This window comes from Lynx canadensis, chromosome D3 (assembly GCF_007474595.2).
Source record: "Lynx canadensis isolate LIC74 chromosome D3, mLynCan4.pri.v2, whole genome shotgun sequence".
In the NCBI taxonomy this organism is placed as follows: Eukaryota; Metazoa; Chordata; class Mammalia; order Carnivora; family Felidae; genus Lynx; species Lynx canadensis.
Window position 1 is genome coordinate 92,608,385 of NC_044314.2, and position 16,406 is coordinate 92,624,790.

The 16,406-nt window shown below is 59.9% G+C and overlaps 1 protein-coding gene across 3 annotated transcripts; it reads left to right on the plus strand.

Annotated features, from left to right (window-relative positions):
- The first annotated feature begins 2,878 nt into the window (after positions 1-2,878).
- PUS1 (pseudouridine synthase 1) lies at positions 2,879-12,456 on the plus strand. Of its 3 annotated transcripts, none has more exons than XM_030336832.1 (6): positions 2,879-2,930; positions 3,268-3,499; positions 4,445-4,582; positions 8,120-8,222; positions 10,293-10,984; positions 12,193-12,456. In XM_030336832.1, the coding sequence occupies exons 2-6, from the start codon at positions 3,278-3,280 to the stop codon at positions 12,220-12,222; spliced, it is 1,185 nt and encodes a 394-aa protein (XP_030192692.1). In that variant the 5' UTR covers positions 2,879-2,930; positions 3,268-3,277; the 3' UTR covers positions 12,223-12,456. The 3 variants fall into 3 exon arrangements, with proteins under 3 accessions (XP_030192692.1, XP_030192693.1, XP_030192690.1); XM_030336833.1 differs by having other exon boundaries at positions 2,882-2,912; XM_030336830.1 differs by lacking the exon at positions 2,879-2,930 and adding an exon at positions 3,090-3,178.
- The last annotated feature ends 3,950 nt before the right edge of the window (positions 12,457-16,406 follow it).

The following is a 16,406-nucleotide window of genomic DNA, read 5'->3' on the forward strand; positions in this document are numbered from 1 at the left end:
TTGTCACACACCGCGTTCCGGGTGGCCTTCAGTAGCACAGGAGTCTGGCCCTGCATGTGCTGGCTGCTGGGCTTAGCCTGGGGCACAGACCCCCAGGGCTCAGGTGTGCAGATGTGAGTTTGAGGCCGTGTCCATCCCCCGGGGCACCAGGGCCGCCTGTCCTCGTCCCTGAGGGGGTCCGGGAGGCGGTGCGGGTTGTGAGGGGAACCAGCGCTGGACTGCTCCCTCTCCAGCGCTCTGATTCCGGCCGTGCTGTGGTTGGTTGCTTTTCCTTTACGGCTGGTGACCTTCGGCATCATTTCATGTGCTCGATGGGCCGCTCTTAGGATTGCATTTTTAAAGCTACAGCTGTTCTTGTGACTTAAAAATACCTCATTACCGAAAAGGCTAACCGCAATAAGACATGAAAGCTTGTGGGGAGGTGGTGTCAGAGGCAGCAGAAGGTGGGGCCTGGAGGCCCGGGCCCCGGAGGCTCCCTGCAGACCCTGCGGTGCTGGTGGGGAAGGGGGCGGGCTGGCGGGAGCCATCCGCTCTGTGGGGCTCCTGGTATGTTAGTAACAGGAAGGAACGCCCAGGGGATTAGGACAGTCATGGCGTTTTGTTGCTAAATTAGACTTCAGAGTGCCCACACTCCCCACCAGCCCTCCCTCCGTTTCTCTGATTGTCCACACCTTGGGTGGGTGGGGGACATGTGGACCTACGAGGACACACGCCATCTCCCTGGGGCCATAGTACACGTTAGGGCCCACTTGCTGCCGTCCGTCTGTGGGTCGGACAGATGAACGATGATGTGTATCCACCATCACGGCATCACACAGAGCAGCCTCACTGCCCCCTGACCCTCTGTTCTGCCCATTCCCTCCCCCCAGCCCCGGCAAACCGGGTCATTTCACTGCTGCCATAGTTTTGAGTTTTCTAGAATGTCCTAGAGTTGAAATCATATAGCCTGCAGCCTTTTCGGACTGGTTTCTTCCATTTAGTAATGCACGTTGAAAGTTTCTTCACGTCTTCATGGCTCACTTCCTTCTAGCTCTGAATGTTACTCCGTTGTCTGGATGGATCACTTTATCCAGCTCCAAGTTTTAGCAGTTATAGCTAAAACTGCTATAAACATCCCCTGTGCAAGAACCTGGTGGTAAAGGGCGGGCCCAGGAGGGCTCGTCCTGGGATGCAGCAACTCTGCGGGAAGGACTGGCTCCTTTCTGTCCCAGGACCTCACGCGTCCCTGCACGTTCCGGGCACATGCACAGGGGCCCTTGGCCAGGAGGACCAGGCTCAGGCTAGCCACCGGAGCTGGTGGGGTCCGAGGAGGGAGCCGGTATGGGGGTCTGCTCCCCACACAGTGCACTGCAGGGAGCCTCTCACCTGACCTGTCACGGTGCGTACCTTCTGCCTGCTTCGCCCCTACCGGGACCTTGGGCAGGCTCAAGGAAGGAACAGGTGCCTCCATCCTTCCCAGCCGATGGCCTGGCTGGGGGGGGGGGGGGGGGGGCTCCTCAGGGGCTGCACGGGGCACAGCCTGGGGGCTTGGGCCTGCCCCTGAGACAGACCTCCACCTGGTCTGGGTCTCTGTTCCAGCACTGAGAGCCCTTGGCTCACGTGTGGCAGGGAGGCCCAGCCTGCGGCCTCTGCATCCACCCCTGCCAGGTCTCGGTTGGCTTAGTCCTGGACTCCTGTGGGTGCCCTCCACCTGGGGCTGCACGGCCATCTCCTCGGTGGTGAGGGCCAGGGTGGGGCCTGTGCCCTCAGAGCTGCCAGAGCAGGGAGGGCGCATTCCCTGCAGAGGGCATCTGTGGGAGGAGGGTGGGGGTGCCCTCCGCAAAGACAGCCCAATGCTTCCTAAAGCTGCTGAGCCACTGAGTTCCCTACGTCACACATGACCGGGCCCTTCTGTCAGCCCTGGAACCTGGGGGCCCCTCTCTTCCCTCCTGCCGAGGGCGTGGGGGCTGTCCTGGGGGTTGTTCAGCACAGGTGAGCCATCCTCTGTCACCTGCATGAGTTCCTTCTCATCTTCACCTTTAAGCGTGGAGTGTGGTCCAGGAGAGACCCCTGTCAGCAACCACTAAGCCCCGCAAAACTACGGGGACGTGTGCATCCGGTTTCTTTCATTGCGGGCAGTGTTTTCAAGGTTCACTCACGTTGCGAGCGTGCGGCCGGTTCTTACGGTTCGCTTTGCACACGACACTTTTTACTTTGTGATGCCCTATTTATTTTGCCGATTGGTTGTTCCACTGTGCGTGCCCCCACTAGAACGGGAGCTTCACACCTACTGAGCGCCTGGTCCTTCTCTTCGCTGACCCAGCGCAGGCGCTTCCTGCCGCCTCCCGAGCCCCCCGGACCAGAGATGAGGCACCTCCGCCACCGCCTCCAGCCCCCCCCCCCCCGCCCCGTCCCCACAGGGCCCTACTCAAGGTTTCCCCGAGGACCGCGCTCCCTCCCCGACCCCCACGTATGCCCCAAGTGCTCCCAACTGTGCCAGAACCAGCCCTGGCGCAGAGCAAACGCCTGCTACCACGGATCCGGGAGACTTGCAAAGTCTGAGGAGGCGCTGGTCTGCGCACCAGGACTGCTGCTGCGAGCCTCTAGGCCAGGGGCTCAGCGGGGGCCCTCTGGGGTCCCCTGGGGTCCCCCTGGGGAACGCAGGGCCCGCGGCGCTGGCTCCCTAGGGCAGGGGTGCAACCGGGATCCGAGCGTCCGCGCCCGCCCTTCTGAGCACCTGTCGGCACCTGCAGGCTCCGAGGAGCCGCGCGCCGCGCTTCGCCCCGCCTCGCCCCGCCCCCGGGCCCTGCATCGCCCCGCCCCGGGCCTAAGCTCCGCCCGGGGGACTTTTGTCCGCGCCCGGTCGCCGTCCGCAGCGCCTTGCACTTCCGCCTTCGCCCACGTGGTCCGGCTCGGGCTCATTCCGCCGCGCCGTGAGTGGGGCCGAGCGGGTGCGCGTCCTTCTGGTTCCAGCGAGAGTGGCCGCGGCCTCCCGCACTCCGGAGGGAGAGCCGGCCGGGCGGGGCGGGAGGGTCGGGCGGGAAGGGCCGGGGAGGACCCGGGGGAGGGCCGGGGCCGGGCGCGCGCCCCCCGCCGCCCCCCGGTCGCGCATGGCGATCCGAGTCGTGCGGGCGGCGGCCGGGGCCGTGAGGAGAGCCTGCGGACCGTGCAGCCCGAGCCTGGGACCGCGTCTGCTCCGGTAATGACGGCGCGCTCGCCCGGGCCCGGTCTCCAGCCTGCGCCCCGCCGCGCGCGGCCGCGTCGCTCACGCCGTCCGTGTCTCTGCAGCTTGCCCCCCATGGCCGGGAACGTGGAGGCCCCCGCACCCGTGGGCGCCCGGCCGGAGCGCGACCCGAAGGCCCGGGGTGGCTGGCGGGGCGGGGCCAGGATCTGGGAGGAAACGGAGCAGCAGGCGAAGAAGCTCCGGAGCGCCTCGGACGCGGAGCAGCACAGGAAGCTGCCTAAGCGGAAGATCGTGCTGCTCATGGGCTATTCCGGGAAGGGCTACCACGGCATGCAGGTGTGCGGGGCCGCCGTGTGCCGGGGACAGGCAGGCAGGTCGGGTGAGTCCCCTTGGGCAGGATTTCGGTTGGAATCCAGGCGGCTCTGAGCCCTGCTCCGTCCCTGGGAGATGCCACGCTGGGGGGCTTTCACGGACCTCCCGGGCGTCCAAGGGGCCCCCTCTGCCGCTGACCATCGTGTGGCCACGGGCAAGCGATTGATTCAAGCTCTTCGTGCCCTTTTCTCATCCATAGGCGAGGGGGGGGGGGCGGCTGGAAGACTCGGTTGTCTTGTTTGTCGGATACATTGAGGGTCAGAGCCTGTGGGCAAGCAGAATTCTCTTTTCTGTGAGAATAGGAGGGCCACCTCCTTGATGTCACAGAGTCCTGCGGGCCCTGGAGTCTGGTTAGGGCAAGATCTGAGGGGCAGTATTACGGAGCTTCTCGAAGTCATGGGTGTCCTTTCTCAGCACGCATTAATACCAGGAGGTTGTTGTGCAGGCTGGTCGTGTGAACTGAAGGGTTGAGGAAAAGCCAAGGATTCCAAGTCCAGCCCTGGCTGGCAGTGTCCTGGGGTGCGCTTCTCCCTGTGTGTCCAGAGGCCTGCCTCCCTGTGGGGCTAAGACAGGGTGTCCCTCTGCACCCAGCCGCTGCAAACAGATGGGTCTCCAGCAGGAGAGGTGCTGGTTTCGGATCTGACCAGGTGGGAGGAAGCAGCGTCTCGGGTGATGCCTGCTGTTGGCTGTTTTCACCTGGCTGCCCGTGGTGGGGCGTTTCTAGAGACTGTGGGTACCCTCCGGTAACTGTCCTACCTGCCATGGGTGGGGAGTAACTGCGGTGTCCCTCCAGGGCCACAAGTGTGGACACAGCACACAGGCTCCCTGTGTGGAGCATCGCGGGCCCAGGGCTCCCACCTGTGGGCAGTGACTGAGTGAAAAAAACTGCTTTTCTATTCTTTTCTTCAGAGGAACGTTGGGTCCTCACAATTCAAGACCATCGAAGATGATTTGGTGTCTGCCCTGGTTCGGTCGGGCTGTATTCCTGAAAATCACGGTGAAGATATGAGGAAGATGTCCTTCCAGCGGTGTGCCCGCACCGACAAGGTAGGCACCGTCTCTGCGCCTCCCCCACAGGTTCGAGCAGCGCCTGAAGCTCCTGGACCGCGCTTGTCCTTGACTTCACAGCTTCGCGGCTCCCTTGTCAAGACTCACGGCTGTGAATGAGCGGTGCACAAACCAGACGCGCCGAATTGGAAGGAACTGAGAAGTTCTGGAGTGTTTCCAGTCCAGGTGTGGCTGGACCTCAGTGCTCCCTGCTGCCCACACTTGGTTTGCGTCCTTTCTGTTTGTGAATCCTCCTCCCTTGTCCCTGCGGGTGGCATGGTGGCCACAACGTCTGCTTTAGATACAGGCGTCTCAGGCTTGCCAATACCTGTGGGATTGTAACATCAGATTTTCTGAAAGGGGAGAGGAAACAGGTGAAACTGGTTTTAATGGTCGGTTTTATTTGAGTCCGTATTTCCAAGATAGCCTTCTTTCAACACGTGGTCAACATAAGTACAGTTAACACAGTTCCCATTGTGTGTGTGCGCGTGTGTGCGCACGTGTGCGCGTTTTGGCAGTGTGCTGGGTGCTCCGTGTTCATGGCTCATCACCACCACACTGGCCACATCTGGTGGACTGGGGAGCCTCGGTGGCCGTGGCCCGGTGCTGTCCACTCAGTCCCGAGATTGAGTCCCACTCTGTTGTCTCATTGGCTCACGTGTCTGTCGTGGGCTCGGTCACGGCTGGCATGGCAGCTATGCTGGGTGGTCTTGTCCTGTCGTGGGACTGGCCTGGGCAGGAGCTCCCTAAGGAGACTGGAGGGGTGCAGGGCGGGTGGGTAGGGCAGAGGGCACAGACCCCAAGCTCTTTGCTGGTAGACGTGAGACGCATAGTGTGCACCAAGCCTTTTGCCCCTGCTCCGAGACCCTGGCCCTGAGATGCCTCTGTGGCTGCCTGAGGTCACCGCAGGTCTGACACAGACACGGGTAGCTCGGGGTCCTGAGCTGCTGAATAACGCCCCCCAGGGTCCCGAGGTACCCGGATCCCCCGGGCTTGTGCGTCAGGCTGGCGGGACCCTGGAACTGGTGCCGTTGTACAGACGGGAAAACGGAAATGGGGCCGCACGTTCGTTTCTTGTAGGTGATGCGGAAACATTTCAGGGTCCTGGACTCCCTTATGGTTTTCCTCTTCTTTTTAACTTTTGCACTTAGGGTTCTCTGGTTGTTTTCAAGGCAGAAAACAGCAGATATTTGCTTGAGCTGACAAAGAGCATCTCAGAGCGTGGTGCTCAATTTCCACTGTTACTAGAGACTGCTTTGTCCGGGTGTGTTTCCTCTTACAATTTGGAGAGCCTGAAGAAACCAAACTTCTGATACTAACATCCCAACGCTCGTGCCTCCGGCCCCTGGGATGAATAAATGACGATGTCTTGTTGGTTTCTATTTCAGATTTTTATTTTTTTATAGTTTTAAAAATACTTATTTGTCTTGAGAGCGCGCAAGCAGAGGAGGGGCAGAGAGAGAGAGAGAATCCCAAGCAGGGTCCGCACTGTCAGCACAGAGGCCGATGCGGGGCTCCATCCCAGAAACCCTGAGATCCTGAACTGACCTGAAATCAAGAGTCGGACGTTTAACCAACCGAGCCATCCAGGCGCCCCTGATTTCAGATATTTAAATAAGTACCTTCGTTGAGACACAATTCACTGCTCACAGTTTGGCTACTCAAAGTGTGCGATTCAGTGGACTCGTGCGTTTGCAGAGTGGTGCAGACACCCCTGCAGCTGCTGTCAGGATACTCATCTCCCTGGAAAGGAGCCCACACCCCTTGGCAGTCTCTCCTGCCCCAGCAGTGCGTCCAGAAGGTTCTCATGTCAGCATGTGACTGATACAGAAATGTAACAGTGCGATCTGTTTTCATTCCCTTTTTTTTGTTTGTTTGTTTACTCTGGACTCCTGTCCACTTCCCTGTCCCTGCAAGAGAGCACGTGGGGAGGGGCAGAAAGAGGAGACACAGGATCCCAAGCAGGCTCCCCGCTAATGGCGAGAGTCCAGTGTGGGGCCCGAACTCACAAACCGTGAGGTCATGACCTGAGCCAAAGTCAGACGCTTAATCACCTGAGCCACCCAGGCACCCCTCGTTCCCGTCCTTTTTTTTTCCTTAAGACTTTATTTTATTGTAAGATTTTATTTTGAAGCAATCTCTACCTCTAATCTGGGGCTCGAACTCCCGAACCCAAGATCATGAGTCCCACGCGATTCCAGCTGAGCCAACCGGGTGCCCCTCCTTTTTTCCCCCCCGTTTGCTTGCTTGCTTGCTTGCTTTATTTATTTAAAATTTTTTTAATGTTTTCTTTCGAGAGAGAAAGCGAGAGAGCGCATGAGCGGGGGAGGGGCAGTGAGAGAGAGGGAGACAGAATCAGAAGCAGGCTCTGGGTTCTGAGCCGTCAGCACAGAGCCCGACACGGGGCTCGAACTCCTGAACCTCGAGATCATGACCTGAGCTGAAGTCGGACGCTTAACCAACCGAGCCACCCAGGCGCCCCCAGTTTCTCGCTTTAAACAGAACCTTTGGAGAGTGAGTTGCGGACATTGTTCACCCTGAAATCCAGCGCCCCGGGCACCGCCTCAGTGTACCTGTCGCTCCTGAGAACCCAACACTTACAGGATACCACTACCCGCCTGCATTGGTTTTGTTCCTGATCCAGCACCTAAACCCGGGTTCGTGCCCGGCCTGGCCTTTGAGCTCCCTTTCACCTAAAATGCCTCCTGCACCTTCCTGAGGTGATGGCGTTTTGATGAATGTCCTCAATCCGGGTTTGTCCGATTGTTCTCGTGGCTCGATTCGGATAAAGGTTCTGGACAGGAACGTTACACTTGTTAGAGTTGGTTTCTTCGCGTGTGTTAAGCCTTTTTGGAAAACGTGATGGGTCCACGGGTGCACGCAGCAGCGTGCGGCCAAGCGGGTGATGCTGGAGTGGACGCCTGGGTGTCTGCACTCGGGTGAGCACCCCAGAGCCCGCCCGCCCCCCAGGAGCACTCCCGTCCACTTCCCTGTCCCTGCAAGTTCTGCCGCGTTGACTCTCAGTACAGCTTTTCGGTGAAAGTGCAGCATCGGGGGGGGGGGGGGGGTTGCTCATCTGGATCCAGTCATCTCTGCAGCCGGCACCCCTTCCCTGTCCAGTCGGTACCCCCTGCGCCTTGGTGTGCCACGCCGCCCTCCCCGTGGGGAGGGGACACGGGAAGTGCCCCGTGGTGAGGCGAGGGGGCAGATGGCGTGTGCGTGTGCCGGAGCGTGAGCCCCCCGCCCCCGCCACGTGCCCGAGCGAGGGTGCCCGCGGGTGCCTGGAGCAGGTTGGCGGATCTTCCTAGCTTTGCCTCGAGGTCTCCCGACTAAATCGTATCTTCTTCTTCCCCTAGTTTAGGGTCCCATCCGAGGGGGACTGTGTTTCCTACTTGCCTGACGCGGTGCGGGTTTTGTGGGGATTGGAACTCGTTCGCACCGTTTGGGCAGCTGTGCTGCCGGCCCCTTGGTGGGTGCAGCATCCTTTCCAAAACCGCAGCTTCCGGCCGGCGCCTGACCCCTCTGCTTCCTTTGCAGGGCGTGTCCGCGGCGGGCCAGGTCGTGTCCCTGAAGGTGTGGCTGATCGATGACATTTTGGAGAAGATCAACGGCCACCTTCCACCTCACATTCGGATACTGGGTGAGCGCTGCGCGTGCGGGGCCCTGACGTTTCACCAGGCTTCCCTGTCCTCCTGAAGGCCAGCTGCGCAGACAGACCTGGAACGACCCTTCACGTGCTGCTGCACATGCCTCGCTTTAACCAAACGCTGGACGTGCAAGTCCAGGTTCGGGAAAGTTACAACGGGCGATTATTCCCTTTTATGACAAGCCCGGTGGGGATTTTTAGTCTGATTCTCTGCTCTTCGGTGGCCTGCACGCGCAGTTCACGTTCGCCCTGGTGCTGCGATGGTTGGTGTAGAACTCGCCGTCTGTTTCTCTTTGTCGTGTCTGTTCTGGGTTCCCCTTTTTTTCTGTTTCTTCTTCTGGACTGCCTTTTTTCGTAATTCCATTTAATTAACGATCATCTTGGCTGCCCCGTTAGCTGTAACTTGACGTGGTTCTTCAGTGGTTGCTTTGGGGCTGAGAGCGGCGGTTGTCAGACTCTGTGGACGGCCGGGGCCGCGTGGCCCCGGGACCTCGGTCTCGGCCGCACGCACTCCCTGACTGTACCCGCCCTACCTCCCCTGCCGGCTCCCAGGCCAAGCGGCCGTGGTGTCGTCTGTGTTCGAGCCTGCCTTGCCGCTTCCCCTCAGCCCACTTGTCGTGGAGCCCGAAAACCACAGCGGCGTGGCCCTGTCCCTTCCCTGGGCTTGGCGCCGATGGGCGTGTATGGCTCCGCCTGGACGTGCCGGCCGCCCTGCGCGCAGCCGGCTAAATGACCGGCGAGTCGAGGTACAGTTGCCGAATGACCAGCGGCAGGTTTAAGTATACAGTTGGGAGGTTTTGACGTACCTCACGTCTGCGGAACCCTCTCGGGTGAGACCCGCCCCCCACTGCCGCTCTGCTCCCTGTCGCTGTGGGGTTCTGTCTGTGGAATCAGGCAGCACGCCTGGGGCGTGGGCGTGGGCGAGCTCGAGTCTCTTGGGCAAAGCCTCCACGAGCTGTGGCACAAACCAGACTCCGGGCGAATGAGGCGGCCAGCACCCGTCGATTGCCGAGCCCGCGTGTGCTAGCGAAGCGGGGCCCTTGTTTGTCATGGGGGGCGGGCGCTCCGCCCCCCAGGAGACGCTCCTGCGGGTGGCGCCTCGTGGAGCCCATCCTCGCCAGGCCTCCCGAGGCCTCGAACAGCACGCTTCCGTGGGAGGCTCTGCGGCGCCTTCCACAGATGGGCCGGTTTCGCTAAAACAAACACCGCGTCCCGTCGGTCAGCTCAGCGGTCAGCGCTCCCTGCGTGGCATCACACACGGGGCAGCCCTGTGCACAGTGCAGCTTGGCGATGCTCGGTGTGGACGACCGTGAATTTGTAACTCAAATTCCCCCCGGAGTGGGGCATCTGGGTGGCTCAGTTGGTTGAGTGTCCGACTTCCACTCGGGTCATGACCTCACGGTTCATGGGTTCAAGCCCCAGAGCATCAGGCTCTGCGGGCAGCTCGGAGCCTGGAGCCTGCTTCGGATTCTGGGCCTCCCTCTCTCTCTGCCCCTCCCCCGCTCACGCTCTGTCTCTTTGTCTCTCAAAAATAATAAATAAACGTTAAAAGAAAACCTCCCCCCGAGCAGATACAACAGCCACGCGGACACGACCAAGAACGCGCTGGCTCCCCCACGGGACAGGTGTCTCCCACAGACCTGCCCTCCTCGTCTTCAGGGGCTGCCCACTGCTTCACCCCACGATCGTTCCAGAGCATCCTGGATCCGTTTTTCTGTGGCTGGGCTTTCTAAGTTTTCTCTGTTTGTTTGTTTGTTTTTGCTGTTAAACGTGCTGCTGCCTCGGTGTCTTCGCACAGAACCAACCGCTCGTAAGGGGAGGTTTCGGGTCACGCCACGCTTCCCATCCGCAGTGTTGTGCGTCCTGTGGAGATGAGCCCCCTGCATCTTGACGAGCCCTGGGTTTTAACACATGCCTGTGCTTTTGATGAGTGTGCGTGTGCGTGAGTGGCTGTGAAGTTGCACGCTGGGCGGGTGCAGGCTTGTGCGCGGAAGTCGGGCCGTGTGCGGTCCAGACGCTTGTCGGCGGGAAGTGTGGTCCTCATTTGCCCCTTCTCCCCTCAAGGACTGAAGAGGGTCACGGGCGGCTTCAACTCCAAGAACAAGTGTGACGCCAGGACCTACCTGTACATGCTGCCCACGTTCGCCTTCGCCCACAAGGACCACGACGTGCAGGACGAGAGCTACCGGCTGAGCGCGGACACGCTGCGGCGGGTGAACGCGCTCCTCGCCTGCTACAAGGGCACGCACAACTTCCACAACTTCACCTCGCAGAAGGGGCCCCGGGAGGCCAGCGCTCGGCGCTACATCCTGGACATGTTCTGCGAGGAGCCTTTCGTGCGGGAGGGCATGGAGTTCGCGGTGATCAAGGTGAAGGGCCAGAGCTTCATGACGCACCAGATCAGGAAGATGGTCGGCCTGGTGGTGGCCGTGATCAAGGGCTACGCCCCCGAGAGCCTGCTGGAACGCAGCTGGGGCGAGGCGAAGGTGGACGTGCCCAAGGCGCCGGGGCTCGGCCTGGTCCTGGAGCGCGTGCACTTCGACAAGTACAACCAGCGCTTTGGCAACGACGGGCTGCATGAGCCGCTGGACTGGACCCAGGAGGAGGCGGGGGTCGCGGCGTTCAAGGAGCAGCACATCTACCCCACCATCATCAGCACCGAGCGCCAGGAGCGGTCCATGGCCCGGTGGCTGGGCACCCTGCCTGTGCATGACTTCGACGCCACCGCCCACGCGGCAGCCGGCCTGGGCGCCAAGGTGGGGTGGGGACCAGGGGCTGGAGGCGGGGGCCCCGGGGCCGCCACAGGCCTTCCCTTTCGGGAGCTCGGCCGAGCTTCTAGCCTGCTCTGCACCGGTGTCCCTGTGTCCATCATGCGGACAAGCAAGCTGAGCCCCAGAGGGGGGTCACGGGGTCACACCACTGCAGACCAGCAGAGCCGGGGCGTTGGAATGGGTGGCTGGTGACCCCAAAATGTTGCTTGGTGTCCGCTCCCCGCTCTGTGCTTAGTGACCTTGGACGAAGGCTGTGCTTGGTGGCTGGCCTTCCCATTGGTGAGAGGGAGGTGTCAGGGTGAGCCCTGCTGGGTCCTCAGCACGTGTCTGTTGTCACGCCCGCTCCCGAATGTCCCAGCTGCAAGATCCTGCCGGAGCCATGGCTCCGGGGCGGCTCATCCCTGCCAGCTGCATTTAGGAGGGGCGTCTGTTCAGGCCCTGGAGCTAGTGGGTCTGCGGCCCTAGGTCTCTCCCCTGCGGGGGGAGGGGTCCTGAGCCGGTGTTCTCGGGCCCTCATCTAGGCGTCCACAGAAACACTGCTACCTGCACGCCTGGGGTTGTAAACCGGTGCACGCGGGTGACGTAGGCAAGGCGAGTAGGCCAGGTGTGGAAAAGCAGGTGTGCAGGTGGGGTCACAAGTGGCAGCGGTGTCTGCGCGGCGATGGGGATCGGTGGACGCTGGCCAGCAGGAGCGCCCCCTGTTCCGTCTCCCCGCCACCAGAGAGCGCCACTTAGGGTGGGGGGGCGATGGGCCATCTCCGGGAGAGGGCCACGTTGTGCGGGAGGGTCATGTGAGGAGGGGCGGGGAGGGCCACGTCGGGAGAGTCCCGAGTTTTTCCAAGAGAAAGTGGCATTCTGGAATTTTAAGTGAAAATTGCCACTCTAATTTGGCAGGGGGTGGGGGTGGGGTAGGAGGCGGCGCATGCGCAGATCTGATGGGGGCGGTGCTGGGCCGCCCTCTGCGCGCCATTGCTGGAACCACCTTTGGCTGCTGGCTGGCTGGACACCTTGAGAGAGACCTTCCGCCTCCCGTCCCTTGTTCCCCTGGGTCCCCCGCCCCCCCCGGGCAGGCAGGCGAGGACACGCGTTGGCGCTCCTCCCTCCCCGACAGGGCGGGCGGGGGGAGGGGCCCTGGTGTGGCGCGTCCTCACGGACCGCCCCGCCCCACCCCCACTTTTGCTCTTGTTCCGCAGGCACCCAGCCCCCTGGGAGACAGCGACTGAGGCGGCGCCGGCCCACGGGTGCAGGGCCGTCCTCGCCGACGCAGGGAGCCGCGCCGCGGCCCCGCAGCCTCAGGGTCCCGAGACCTGCGTCGGGTTGGGTTCCGTCGCCGGCAGGACCTGTCGCGACTCTGTTTCCAGCTCGTGCAGTAACCGCTCACACCTCAGCACGGAAAGACACTATTTTTTTAAAGAAGCAGTTTTCTTATTAAATAAGTACAGACTTTGCCTAAGGCACCCCTTGTTTTACGTTTCTATGTGTTTTGCGTCCGGAGAGGGAGGCAGTGCCGCGTGCTGTAAAGGGACAGAGAATGACGCTGGCAAGCGGAGCCCGGACCCGCGCCGGGCCCTTGGGACGGAGCTGGGCAGTGCGGCGGCGCCAGAGAAGCCGGGCAGGTGGCCCTGACCCCGGAGCCGCCCACCCGGCCTCTGCACACGGCCTCCACCCGGTCACGTCCACCCCAGTGCTGCCCACGCTCCTGCTGGGGGGACTGGGACAGAAAAGGGACAGGGCGGCCCCTCCAGGAGGGTTCCTGGCAAAAGGCCCACCAGTAGCCTTTTCTCTCGTTGGTCAAGAGCGCGTCACGCAGGCTGGTCTAACCGCGAGGGACACTGGGGGATGCATTTTACCCAGTGGTGTGCAACATGGCACGGAACACAAGTGACCTGTTAGCAAGAAGAGGGGGATCAGGTGACGGGTGGGCAATTGGCAAGTCTGGAACAGTTCGCGTGGCAGAGGGGTGCGTTTTGTATGTGCATGCTTGTGTATGTGTGTGCATACGATGCGTGTGTACCCCTGTGTATGTATGCACAAGTGATTGTGTGCGTGGTGCCTGTGTGTACATTCAATGTGTGCATGTATATGATGCGTGTGCGCCCCTGTGCATGCACGTGTGATTGTGTGCTTGTGTGTGCGCGCGTGGTGCCTGTGTGCACGTGATGTGTGCCTGCATGTGATGCGTGTGCACTCCCGTGCGTGCACGCGTGATTGCGTGCTTGAGTGTGTGCGCGTGGCGCCTGTGTGCCCATGAGATGTGTGCATGCCTGTGATGTGTGGGGTGTGTGCGTGGGCATACTTGTGCGCACAGGGGGGCTGGGCAGATATTCTTGAGGTCTTCTTGAGGGTTAATAGATGGGGTAGTTCGAGTAGGATCGGGAAGACCTTTGAGGATGCTGGTGGTGACCTGGGGAGGCCATGTGCAGAGGGTGAGTGAGGTGTGTGGGGGGCCAGGAAAGTAGTTGGGCCTCCTGCTGCCAGGTGGATGGAGGTGAGCACAGAAGGGAGGATTTGGGGCTGACTTGAGCTTAGTTTGAGCACTGATGAGCTGGGGCGATTGACAGATGGAGCCCCCAGGGAAGGTGGGTTTGGAGGATGTCTGGAGGTTGGTTTTAGGCACATTAACGTCCCCTGTGATAGCCAGGGTTCTCTACTAAGTCATTTCTGGGGGCAGAAATTAGCCGAGTAGCTACTGGGACCTTGGGTTCTCCTGTGAAAGGACACAAGGTCTTGGTTGGAAGATCAAACCACTAGAGAAGATAACTCCCAGTTGTGACTGCAGGTAATTAGTGGGTGACCCATTTAAACCACCTTGGAGGACTCATGGGTACGTGGTATTTTAAAGTAATCCATACACTTGGGGCAGCAGTGCAGAGGAGAGCGGCTGCCTTCGGTCCCTCGTTCCCAGGGCCTCTGCAGGACCCCTGCTCCTAGTGGTTGCCGTGGCTCCTCCCAGAGAGCTCTGCATGTGTGAGCCCCTCTGACCCCTCTCTTCACACCGATGAAGGCTTACAAGGCACACTGAACTCTCACCTCGACATGGCGTGGTTTCAGAGACATGAGCGTCTGCGTGGTCCTTGCTGGTGGCTCATCTTGTAGACGGCCCCGGTCTCCAGCCTGCTGCCGGGCGTTTGTCCGGGCATCGCTGTACCTCCTTGTCCACATGCGAGTATCCCCAGATGCAGAATCAGTGGGCTGATGGGTCTCTGATGGCCACTTGGTTTTGATAGCTCTTGCCCTCCATGGAAGGTGTTTGACGTTGGATACCTGCCGATATCACATGACAGGAGCTGCCCTCTGCTCCTCCTCCAGAACCTCGGGGGAGCAAGCCTGACCTTGGGGCGAGCCTCTGACTGGGTTGCATGATCCCTGAGCGTGGGAGGCCCCAGGAAGCTAAGGTCAGAATCTGCATGGTCGGGGTATCAGATGCCAGCATTCAGATTCAAGCAGGAAAGTGGTGTTATCCCAAGGACGCAGGAAGGCAAGAACCCGCACCTCCTTTCCCTGGCCTGGCCCCTGGATGAGGGAGGATCCCAGCCGCCTGCTAGATCCCCCGTTGGCCAGCGTGTGGGGTGTGCACACGAGTCAGCCACCTGGGACACGTTGGGAAGCCATTTCAGCCGTATCGAGACTGCACACGGGTTTCTGGAGGGGAGGGTGTTATGCTCTGGTTCTGTAGACTTTCTGTACAGGAAATTTGGAGCTTACAGACCGGGGGGTAAGGTGGGAGGCTCAAGGACCTGGATTTGTACTGGACCAGGTCTGGAACGGTTTCCAGAACAATACGGAACTGACCCGCTGAGGCACCTTTTCCTCAAGCTCCCTCTGGAGGTGGGGGCAAAGGAGTTCCCAGAGCTCCCGGCCCACGGCCACACACGTGGAGCTGCTGACAAGCTGCCCAGAGCTTTGGCCCAGGATGAGGGGGTTCGTGTCAAGAAGTCACCACTGTCCACGGCTCCAAGTTGAAGGCAACCCACCACTGGGCCTCCCTTGCAGGGGAGACCCAAGTTCTACAGCCCTGCTGTCAGGTAGCAAGTACGGCCAGGAGCAGCGGGAGGGACGTGGTCACCTCCCTTCTACCTCCAGTGTCACACAGATGCGGCAACAGAAGGGGGCTAACTCCGCCGGGACTCTGGCGGTGGGGGATTGTGGCAGGTACGTTGTAAGTTTCCAGCCTCACCAAGCAGGAGAGCCTTCTGAAGGTTAAAAGAGCCAGTCCCCGGGGCGCCTGGGTGGCTCAGTCAGTTAAGCGTCGGACTTCGGCTCAGGTCATGATCTCACAGTTTGTGAGTTGGAGCCCCGTGTGGGGCTCTGTGCTGACAGCTCAAAGCCTGGAGCCCGCTTCGGATTCTGTGTCTCCCTCTCTCTATTCCTCCCCGACTATTGCTCTCTCTCTGTCAAAAATAAATAAATGTAAAAATAAATAAAAATTAAAAAAAAAAAAAAAAGAGCCACTCCCCACCCAGGCAATTCAATCTGAGGGAAGCTGTTCTTTTCCATGTGATTCTGGAACAACTGGTAAGTGCAGCTGCCCACTCTTGTCTCCTTTTTGTTATTTTTTAAATATTTATTTTGAGAGAGAGCAGGGGAGGGTCTGCGAGAGAGAAACAGAGAATCCCAAGCAGGCTTTGTACTGTCAGCACAGAGCCCGACACGGGGCTCGAACTCATGAACCATGAGATCATGACCCAAGCTGAAGAGTCGGACACTCAACGGACTGAGCCGCTCAGATGCCCCTCTTGTCTCCTTTTTATAGCCAGATTTTAGTTTTGTTTCTTCTAAGGATTTTTAGTTTAACACCAGAGGGCCTTTGCACCTGCACTTTGCCCAGGCACTTTACTGCTTTGGCCTTCATTTTTGTAAATGAATTTTTTATTGAGATATAATTCACATACCATACATGCATCCTTTCAAAGTACACAGTTCATTAGTTTTTAGTAATTCACAAAATTGTGCAACCATCGGCGCTACTTAATTTCACAACGTTTTCATCAACCCCAAAAGGAAATCGCACGGCCGGTTGCAGTCACCCCCCACCGCCTCTCCTCAGCCTGCCGCCACCACTAACCTACTTTCCACCTCTGTGGATTTTCCCGTTATGCACATGAAAACAAATTTTTTTTAATGTTTATTCTTTTTTTTTTTTTTCAACGTTTATTTATTTTTGGGACAGAGAGAGACAGAGCATGAACGGGCGAGGGGCAGAGAGAGAGGGAGACACAGAATCGGAAACATGCTCCAGGCTCTGAGCCATCAGCCCAGAGCCCGACGCGGGGCTCGAACTCACGGAACGCGAGATCGTGACCTGGCTGAAGTCGGACGCTTAACCGACTGCGCCACCCAGGCGCCCCTTTAATGTTTATTCTTGAGAGAGAAAGAGACAGAGCACGAGCAGGGGTGGGACAGAGAG